Here is an 11,336-nt window from a genome sequence, read left to right as displayed (position 1 = left end):
GGATAACGACCCTTTTCATGATAATCCTCCCAAGAGTCTGAAGAATCAGAGGATAAACAATATTTTCTATGCCGATATTGTCGTCTAGAAGAATGCCTAGAATGAGTATGACAAGATCCTGAAGAACAGGATCTCTCATATCTTCTTTGATGATGCTTTCTTCTTCTATGATATTTACATCCACTTAGATCCCACTTCTGACACCATTCACGTGTTACCCTATACACTTACTTGCAGGCAGGGTGGTTTACCTGTATTTTGTGTCTATGAATCATATCAAGCGCTGTCTAGGAACGTCCCCAGTTCTAGGTCCCACAACCCCTAATCCCCAGTCTCCGTAGTCGTAGCACATACATATGGCGCGGGAAGGATCTCATAATTAAATATTTTTGCCTAGGCAAAAATCGAATTTTGCCTAGGCAAAAATAGAATATTGCCTAAGCAAAAATAATATTGCCTAGGCAAAATTCGATTTTTGCCTAGGCAGAAATAATTTTGCCTAAGCATAAATCGAATATTGCCTAGGCTGAAATATTTTTGCCTAAGCAATATTCGATTTTTGCCTAGGCAAAAATATTTAATTATGACATCCTTCCCGCGCCATACATAGAGGATTCAGGTCACCAATCGCTACAATGTTCATTGCCATTAATGCTACCCAGACCGAACAATTGTCAATGGTGGCGATCAAAGGGAATCATTAGGAAATGAGATTTTAACTACCTTAGTTTCCAAAATAATCTCAAAGAATATGGTTTAAAATCCGTTTTGAATGCAAATTATGCACTGCGTTCGTATTTCCCCAACTACGGTGCATGCATCTTTAATGATATCCGGTTAAGCGTCGCAGTGACCATGTTACTAGTGCTAAACTGATGTTGGGAAAACAAACAAAATGTACTCCACTTTCGGTTTTATCTATTCCATCGCCAAATGGATAATATTGTTTATAGTTCTGATACATTTTGTGAATTTTTGGCTAAGAACGAAGACGTACCTAACCGATGATGCAGAAATTGCGGCTATTGCGTCAAAATACGCCCATACAGGTGTGATTTCATAAACTGTCACGATTTGTAACGGTCCATGGAGCAGGTGCCCGGAACAAATATGTAGTCTGGAAGGGTTCTGACTATCTGTTAAATATTCCGTGAATAGAAATTATGATATTTACCATAACCTTAATTAATCAGACGGTTTATTTAAACTGTTAAAAGTGTGTAAACAAAACTGCTTGTCGTTCGTTGTTTTGGCCAATGTGTTAAAATTTATTTCGCCAAAACTGAAAAACATAAATATATCATTGTTAGCCGAATTTCAGGCTCCAATAAGAATGTATATGTTATTAAACAGCCTTCTACACTATTTTCGATGTGGATAGTGGCCTATATGTTACCCTAGGTATAGCTCAGGCTGCGGAAGTCTCCATTTAGCTTAGTGTAGAATGTCCGCTTGTAGTGCAGAAGGTCCTCAGTTGCCCAGTGCGGGCAGGTTGGTTTCGCTTCATTACTCCTTCCTATCACATATTGGTGTAGTTGACAACTGCAAGAGACGGATATAGGCTTACTTGGAGCTAAAGAACCGATGTTGTGGTTGTCTTCAGGGGTGACAATTTTGTGAAGGAAGGAGTAGTGTAAAAGTTGATGTACACCTACATGTATAGTTCAGTATAGCAGGAACTTTCCTTTATAGTAGAGTGATATGTAGAGAACAAAAGGTCACTAGATCCAGCAGCATTTGGCCTGTGTATTTTTCTTTACTCCTTCCTATACCATATTTAAAAATATTCATGAGGATTTTTCTTGACTGATTTTATAAAAGAAAATAAAAAGAACTTGTAAAATCATTAAATGTAGAAAAAAACAAACACATTGTCTTCAGTTAGGTTTCTTTATTTTCTCAGGTCAAGGAGTTGAGTTTGCCTACGGTAAAATCAAGACAGAGTTACGAAAACGATTCCCAGGTCATATCCTGCCGATAGAGGAAGAGCAGTGGATGTTTATGAATGCTGGTGGATGGATGGGAAGCATGTGTATACTGCATGCCTCATTGACAGAATACATCCTTTTCTTTGGAACAGCTGTGGACACTTCAGGGAATTCTGGTAATACATGTATTTAAATGTTCCAAAAATTACACAGAAACGCAGTGATACTTCAGGTCTGCCCAAGTATATAAAGGCCACCGTACATTTGTAGACAACTTCATTTATGTAAATTCAAAGAATGATTCCGCCCTGATCATTTTGGTGTATCTGCCCAACACCCCATTTACAGGAGATGACACCTTCTAGAGTGTACTTCTAATGTACTTGATTGTAAACAGACGAATCGATCAAATTTATTTTATTTTATTCAGTAGAACCACAGCTGTGTTTACAATTATTTGATTTGGCTGCTATAAAGAGCGTCTAAAGTCCATAAGAATTGGTTTGAAAATGTCCTGTTCAAGGGGCAGTAACTCTTTGACACAAATCAGTAATATTATTAGACTATTATATTAAAAAATCTTTCCTAAAGTATCTGATTCATTTGTTGTAAGCATTAGTACCCAAAATATTGATACTTCATAAGACAAACAAATGTAGTACCAATCAGTATTTAGAATAAAATACATGAAAACACAGGTTCTAATACTAGGTTTTCTGGAATATATATTTTTTTTAGTTTCCATTAGAGATTTTATTGCCACAATATAGCTCTCTATACTGTAAAGTATAGTAAAATGCTAGAACCCTGATAAATATCCATGTTGTCGTTGTTCACATAGCAGCCTACCCAAATGTATGGACAAGAAAAATCTATATGCTAATTATCCTACCTTGAATGCATGGACAGAAAAATCTATATGCTTATCCTACCTCATATGTATGGACAAAAAAAATCTGATATGTGTTAAGGAGCATTGATTTATGATAAACAGTAGTACAGTTTAAAAGTAGGTCAAACAAATAAAATACGTCCTGGATTTTATTTGAATCAAGTGTAATCGGAAGGAGTAATGAAAAATGCCCTGCCCGTGTCGGGCTCCGAACTACCGACCTTTCGTTCTCAAGGCAAACATCTTGCCACTAGGCTGAAGGGAAATTCCCGCTAGGCTGAGCTAGTCAGGTGACCTTATACTCTCTACTTTCACATAAGTGCATTATAAAACAAATCTTGCCTAAAGTGTCTTGTTCATTGGTCGTAAAGCATTATTGCTGAAAGTATTGCATAAGACAAAAAAATATTGATTAGTAATTGAATTAAAAAACACACAAAAACTGGATCAAAAACTTAGCTTTCTGAAAAATAGCTTTTCTTCAGTTTCCAATAGAGATTTTATTCTCACAATATAGCTATAGTCATTGTTCAAATAGCAGCCTACCCAAAACGTATGGACAAGAAAAATCTGTATGCTTATCCTAATTCAAATGATTAGATGAGCAGTGATTTATATAATAAACAGCACAATCTAAAAAAAAACATCAAAGAATTATATGAATTCAAAATTAAATAACAAATTATTTTTATTGTTATTCTTTAGATTGGCTGACAACAATAATCTTATATGCCACATATCTTTTATCTCTAACAGGAAGATACTGGGCCAACATTTCTGACACCATACTAACGGGATCATTTCGACAATGGAAGGAAGGTGAATTGGTTTCAAGGGTGTTTTCACCAGGTAACTGTTTGATACATTCTTTCAAATGTATTTTCTTTTATATTAAATCTGAAAACAACATTAAATGATAATTATGTATGTTTCATTCTGAAGAAAATATCTACTTTCTGACTATCCTATTAGTTAATTTGTAGTAATTCATAATTCAATAAATATGCATAAATATCTATGCCCTTTTAATTCAATTAATATTCATTTATAGAGTTTTTATACATAGTATTCTTTGCTGATCTAGGATTCTTCGTGACTTTGGTACATTATATAAATATTGACAGTTTGCAATATTGCATTTTTAGAATTGAAGGGTAATAGGGGATTAGGGGATTATACTGTCTGTAGGGTATTGTAGAGAAAACTGGTGTGGGTTCTCACCAGCCTTCTCTAGAAGACTAATGAATGCTCCCGTATCCCAAAACCCATACAATGTAGTGACAAGTACTCACGTGTAGTGGCTGTATGTATACATTGCGGGGTTCAGGATCAAAGAGACCGCTCTCTGACACCCCGCGAGATTAAATACTAGCTCACGTGCGAAATGAGTTCCAACCAAGGGAGATAACTCCCCCGATTTTCACTACAGTATGTACATGAAATGATAAATGCAATCCCTGGAATTTTAGGATGGCAAGACTGAAAAAGAACCATCCACAATATTTCTCTCCTCACTCTCTATGTGAACATTTTCATAGGTTATTTTTCTGAGGATTTTTTTTTCATGTTCTGCTCTGCTTTCAACTCTGAAAATTAAACATTATATGTACATGTGCAAAAAGATAACTTATTAAATTTTATTTTGTAGGTGAAACTGTTTTTCACGCTTGGGGTGACGTCACAGCTGTGCAGTGGAAAGCTGGCACGTGGATGGTGGAATATGGTCGTGGATTTATCCCCTCGACCTTAGGATTTGCCTTAGCGGACACTTTTTTTAGCACGACTGACTTTGTGACTCTGTTTTACACAATACGTGTGTACAGCAAAGCTTTGTTAATGGAGGCAGGATGTTCGTTGGAAGATTTTAGAGTTTATTTAAAAAATATTTTATGATTTAGATATAAGGTAAAAAAAAATGGAAATGATATAAGAAGAGTGATGAATGTGTGTTGTGTGATTGATGATAAAAAAGAAAATAAATGGTGGTTGATGCGACAATTAAAAAACTGTTTTATCTGTAGGGTTTAGTGACACAGCAGGACCTATAAACCCTGGTTTATTTTGATGAAATTTTCGACCCACGGGCTGGAAAGGCTCTTCTGTCATTAACATGTTTTGGTGTGATCTGTGTTCAATAGATATTCAGTGAAACCTGTCTTTACTGACCACTGACTTTAACAACATCCTGTAACATCTTACCTATCCAACAGAACAGCTACATGCTCCACTGTCACTGCGGACACTTGTTTAACCGAGGCACTCTCATGTCTGACACATTGACTTGGTCCAATACAGTGTCAGTAAAGTCAGGTTTCACTGTAAATTGAATATAAAGAAAATCTAAGGTTCCTTATATAAACCAGATATATGCTACATCTCCGCTTCATTTCTGACAAAGAGTAATTATGATCAATTGACAACAAGAATAGACTCTTGTATATTTTTATACATAACCAAACTTTCAAAGGTTTACACTATTACCGCTGTCCAAACAATTGAGCTTCTAATTCAATCTTTTAAATTTAAAGATTCAAATTTTTGGCCTACCATTATCAGATGGTGGGCTATTAAAACGGCCCTGCCGATCTTAAAAAAGATATTGACATGATATTGACATGAAATTCATATGAAATTCAAGTGAATTTCACATGATTCTGTCCAGGTCAACAAGAATTACTAGTATAATTTGGTATAACTTGTTTTGTAACTGTAGACTAAAGTGTATATTTCAAATGATGGGTAGCAGGAGTATTAATCAGTCACTGGCTTACAATTCTAGTTTTCTCTGTTCTGGATCTGGATGTTTTTAATCATCATCACAATTTCATTGAAAATGTGTAAGTGTTCAATATATCAAAACATGTGGAAACAATTGAAAACAAAAATGAAAAAAAATGTATCTGAAATGCCTCTCCATGAAAAAATGAAGAATCAGATTTGTCTGATGACAGAACCCAAGTCTCCTATACTACTAAGTTGTATGCATAAACCAAACCCCACAGAGTCTATGAAATGCTTGTTACTTTAGAACTTTAAAAAGTTTTACTGAACTAATACAGCAAATTCCAGATAGGTTATATCAACCAGAAAGGTCGACCCATAGTAAGTATAATGTGACCGTGTGAAGTTGTCTGTTGGGTGTCTTCGGCAGTATGCTTCTGTCAGGTCACTTTATAAACTCGTCATCAGTTCCACACTATGATAAGGAGACAAACATGAACATTCACCACACGCATGTATCCCGTACACAGGGGAGGCCGTCCTTAAATGACATTAGCTGTTGATAGAACGTCAAGCAATACAAACCAAACCAACACGGGGAGGCTGTCCTTAAATGACATTAGCTGTTGATCTGATGTTAAACAATACAAAAACCCACACAGGGGTGGTCGTCCTTGAATGACATTAACTGTTGATAGGACGTTAAACAATACAAAACAAAACCCACACAGGGGTGGCCGTCCTTAAACGACCATAGCTGTTGGTAGGACATTAAACAATACAAACCAAACCCATACAGGGGAGACCATCTTTAAATTACCTGAGCTGTTCATATAGGATGTTAAACAATACTAAACCTACACAGGGGCGGTCGTCCTTGAATGACATTAACTGTTGATAGGACGTTAAACAATACAAACCAAACTCACACAGGGGAGGCCGTCCTTAAATGACCTGAGCTATTGTTCTGATGTTAAACAATACAAAACAAGTGCAATCAATGATTGCGAAGCTCAACGGCAGCAGCAACCACACTATGCGATCATTTTTCATGTATGTCTATATAGTATGTCATTTTGAAATTGTACGTCTCATAATATCACTCCTAGACCTCTAATGGATGTGTAAATCATAATAGAAGGGTTTGGACTTACAAGCTTTCCAAAAACTTACCCCAAAAACTTTAAAGTGGGGTGGGATGCCGACACTGACACGGATGCCGGGGGTACAGCATTAGCTCACAGTTACTCGTAACCAGTGAGTTAACAAAACCACACAGGGAGGCCATCCTTTTATGACCTAGGCTGTTGATCTGATGTTAAACAAAACAAAACTACACAGGGAAGGCTGTTCTTAAATGACCTAGGCTGTTAATTTGATCTTAAACAATACTCAATCAAACCCACACAGGGAGTCCGTCCTTAAATGACCATAGCTGTTGATAGGACGTTAAACAAAACAAAACCAAACCCACACAGGGAGACCGTCCTTAAATGATATTAGCTGTTAAACCTGATGTTAAACAATACAAACCCACCCAAACCCACACAGGGGAGGCCGTCCTTAAACGACCATAGCTGTTGATAGGACGTTAAACAATACAAAACCAAACCTACACAGGGAGGCCATCCTTAAATGACCTTAGCTGTTGATAGGACGTTAAACAAAACAAAACCCACTCAGGGAGACCGTCCTTAAATGACATTAGCTGTTGATCTGATGTTCAACAATATTTAACCATATTTATTTTTTAAGTAAGAAACTATAGTAAAATGTACCCCTTCCCCAGGGGGAATGTGACACCCAGGGGCCATGAAATTTACAATTTTGATAAAGCACCTTAAGAACCTTCCATCCATAAAGAGTATACCATTCTGCCATATCTGGGTCTTGAGAAGAAGATTTTTGAAATATCGGTCAATTTGATCCCTTTTGGCCCCCGCCCCTCAGGCCCCTGGGGGGTAGGGACCATATAATTTACAATTTTAGTAGACCTTTAGCCAAAGGTTTCTGCAAAATTTTCATCAAAAATAATGATAAAGATAAGTAAAAATATAAAAATATATAAATTGTTTGTTACTGAAATAACTTTGTTGATGGAAATGTAAATATGTACCGTATATGAAGAATGAATAAACAAGGTCTGAAAGACCAAAGATTGAATATTTTAATGATGCTATATATTTGTTGCATAATTTTTGCCTGTTATTTATACATTTTTGTACCAAATATTTAATCAACATAACGTTGCCCAGAAGAGTTTTTGTTGTTGGTATTAGCTTGCATGGCGCTAAGTGCCAAGGAGCTTATGGTATGGTGCATGAGTGGGCATCCGTCGACCCAGCGAGCTAAAAAGACTTGATATCAATACATTTGTGATTTTATTTCGCTGCATAAATGCTGTCAACATACATTTGGTTTATTGATAAACATGTTTTATATTCAAAATACTGTAACAATAGCAAATAGTTCTGATTTCCCCTCCTTTCACGTTGCCATAGTGATATCATTTTGTCTGTCTCTGTTATAGAAAACAACAATATAATGTACTGTTCCTTCGGCCAGATATTTTAGAAAGAAGCAAAGATGACAGGTAGTCCAAATTATGATGCAATTTAAATTTGCACAATTAACATACCATTCCTGGAATTGTATTGTGTCTTATAACTTTTGTGGTTTAATCTTTAAGATATGGTTCCCATTTATCACCAAACTGTTTTGTGTGCGAGCTTTGACATTATTTTAATTATATTGATTACTCAGTTATGTATGAAATGTCACAAGCCTTTTTTTTTTAAACATCACATGTACATTTTTGGAAAATATTCTTTATATAATAAAATATTTTATACATTTGTGCTTTAGATTCTTGTATCTGTTGTCATTATTTGTGGAATTTCTTGCACCTGAATGTGTGTGATTGCTGGGTTATCACTCCTCGAACATCAATGGTCATTGTAGTAGCTGGTGGCTACCTACCCGAACAATGAATAAGAAACCTTCTCATCTCTCAATACACTCAGGGTTAAGTGTCTTGTCCATAGACTGATAAGTTGTCCACCATTTAATTATCTTAATTGGGTCTATGTAACACTGTTCTCTTTCATCTTTTCCTTGTTAAATAATTTGAAAGCAACCTACATAATGAAATCAGAGAAATAGAGGTTACACAACGAGTGGTTGTTGGATATGGAATTTATTTCACACGAGTAAGTTATTTTTTAAAAGTTACAAAAGACCCGAGCTTTAGCGAGTGTTTTTTGCAACTTTTAAAAAATAACTTACGAGTGTGAAATACATTCCATATCCACAATAATATCGGCTTGAATCAAAGGGAAACGTGGCCAAGTATAATTTCGCGTATGCAAATAAAGTGTACCGGTGACGTCCGAGACCCGGTGATGCGACGTCATTAGATTATTGATGACGTCAATAACAATTGCAGCTTGGGTCAAAGTTCACCGTGTTAGCCAATCAAAATGCGTACAGTGTTTATGTCACGTGTGGTATAAACAGATCGTTAATCAACAGCTGTAATGATTAACTGATGGTCTGAGAGTTGAATAACACAGGGTATTGTGGTAGAAAGATATATAAAGAACTTTCTGAGAAAGAGTGATAATAATCATTTAAATAATAATTTAACAATAATTTTTTATAATTTGATAATTAAACACGGATCTCTTCTTTCCCAGATTAAATAATTTGAAAGCAACCTACATATGAAATCAGAGAAAGATGCATAAAGATCTTTCTGAGAAATAGTGATAATAATCTTCAACTGTCACTATAGAGACTTTAAGGCCCACATATGAAAATTGAGAATGACCCATGATGTACTTTATCAGAAATACAATAGCAATTTTCTGTCAAAATCAAAGATGACCACCTGTCACCCATTTTTCTGATCCTTCTGACAAAATTGGACAGATATAACAAGGGACTAATAGGTACATATAAAATATATCAAGTTTGAAAAATATTATCTTTACAGGTATTCAGTAAATCTTATTTAAGATGATACAAAATTCTTTGTTCTTATAAGAATGAAATTAAAACTGCCAAATTTTGGCTTAATCTGGTTTGCTTTAAAACCCTATAACAAATTACAGATGTAAATAACTATCTGGTGCCTTAGGATTTTCCAGTATTTCTGTCAGTATTGATATCGTGCAGATACAACTTGGAACCGAGAGGAACCTCTGTATCCAGTTTGAGAAATATATGTCAGTACTTATATCGATGAATAAACTGTAAAAATCAAAGATGGCCATCTGTCCAGTATTTCATTTTCCTGATCAGACTAAAATTGAATGTGCAAAACTATGAACCGAGGGAAACCTAGGTACTTATCTTTTTAAGAAATGTCCGTCCAGTATTGTTCTCAAGAAATGGCAATAACAATTCAGCATAAGACACATGGCAATTTGAACAGCCCACCATCTGACATCTGATGATGGTGGACTTAAACAAGTAATACACAACCCTCATCATTTTCAGTGCAAAACATACCATCTTTATTTCTATGGAATGACAAAATTATTTGATGAAACAGGACTTAAATAATTTATACAGAAAATAAATAAAACAATTATAGGATATTCAGAGTTTCTTTTCTATGACTAATGAATGTTAAAGGACTGGAGGATAAGAAAATTGGCATTAAAGAGGTTTAGATACGAGATGTGACAGGTTCATCAAGATGAAATATAAAACAAAATCTGAATTTTATAAGAAAATTGGTGCAGTGTGAGGCGACAGCTTATGTGATACTTTTCATATTCCAAATTTGATTTCAGACATGTTTATATTACAATTCCAGATATTGTTCTAGATAACTGTATGGATTTATACTGGAGCTTCCAGATTGTTTTTCATAAACTTGATAATCTCAACTACAATATTATGGTCTAAAACTGAGATTTTGAATATTAATTCTCTTATCACCCATCTATTATGCTTTATCTAAATATATAAGTAAAAAAAAAATCCATTTCAGTAGCATAACAAAAAATGTTCCATGTGTTATGGCAGATCTCCAGATTTTCCAGATTTTAACCTCGACAGGGATAATTACATACTTTAGTGTCAGACAAGTATAATATCCCACTAGATAGCTTATCCTTATTTTTTTGTTTTTTGTTTTGTTTCAAAGTACATTATTTATTTTCACATTTTTGTACAAATTTTCTCCGACATACAACCAGATACATCACTGTGTGAGAAATTCCCCTTCCTATACATGTGACTTCGATCTTGCCAACATCTTATTACTCTCTATGGTGTTGAGAATTCTTTAATGCATCCTTTTCATATCTTTGGATGTATACATGCATTCACTGTGTGTATGATATTGGATTAAAATACAGTAATAATCGTGATGAAAATGTGAAAGTCCGAACATTTACAGAGTATAACAACAAACCTGGTAACAAATAAAACAATACTGTAAAAGTGGAAATATTCGCGGTGTGGAAATTTTCGCTTATTTCGCTATCAGTAAATCTCCGCGAAAATTTCCACACACGAATATATTAACACATAAAAATACTAAATATAAAAGATACAAGTTAGCGCAAAAATATATTGACGGCGCGAAAATATCCACACCGCGAACATTTTGGAAGCTGGCTAAGCGAAAATTTCCACACGCGAAAATATCCACTTTTACAGTATATAAACATTATCTTTTGTAAAACAGCTGTCAGCTTTAAATTTGTACATCTTCAAAATTTAAGGGTTTTGTTCTTATTTTACCTTTCTTCTCTGTATCCTTGGAATTAGTCTGAGTTTCC

At 35.0% G+C, this 11,336-nt stretch overlaps 1 protein-coding gene across 1 annotated transcript; it reads left to right on the top strand.

The window, feature by feature from the left end:
• The first annotated feature begins 846 nt into the window (after nucleotides 1–846).
• Nucleotides 847–5,539, top strand: LOC117345322 (sigma non-opioid intracellular receptor 1-like). The gene is made up of 4 exons (XM_033908389.1): nucleotides 847–1,049; nucleotides 1,904–2,104; nucleotides 3,577–3,669; nucleotides 4,469–5,539. Exons 1-4 carry the CDS (start codon nucleotides 896–898, stop codon nucleotides 4,711–4,713), a joined length of 693 nt encoding a protein of 230 aa, XP_033764280.1. The 5' UTR covers nucleotides 847–895; the 3' UTR covers nucleotides 4,714–5,539.
• The last annotated feature ends 5,797 nt before the right edge of the window (nucleotides 5,540–11,336 follow it).

This window comes from Pecten maximus, chromosome 16 (genome assembly GCF_902652985.1).
Source record: "Pecten maximus chromosome 16, xPecMax1.1, whole genome shotgun sequence".
Classification (NCBI taxonomy): Eukaryota; Metazoa; Mollusca; class Bivalvia; order Pectinida; family Pectinidae; genus Pecten; species Pecten maximus.
The sequence above is the reverse complement of the archived record's forward strand: the minus strand, read 5'-3'. Positions and strand labels throughout refer to the sequence as shown.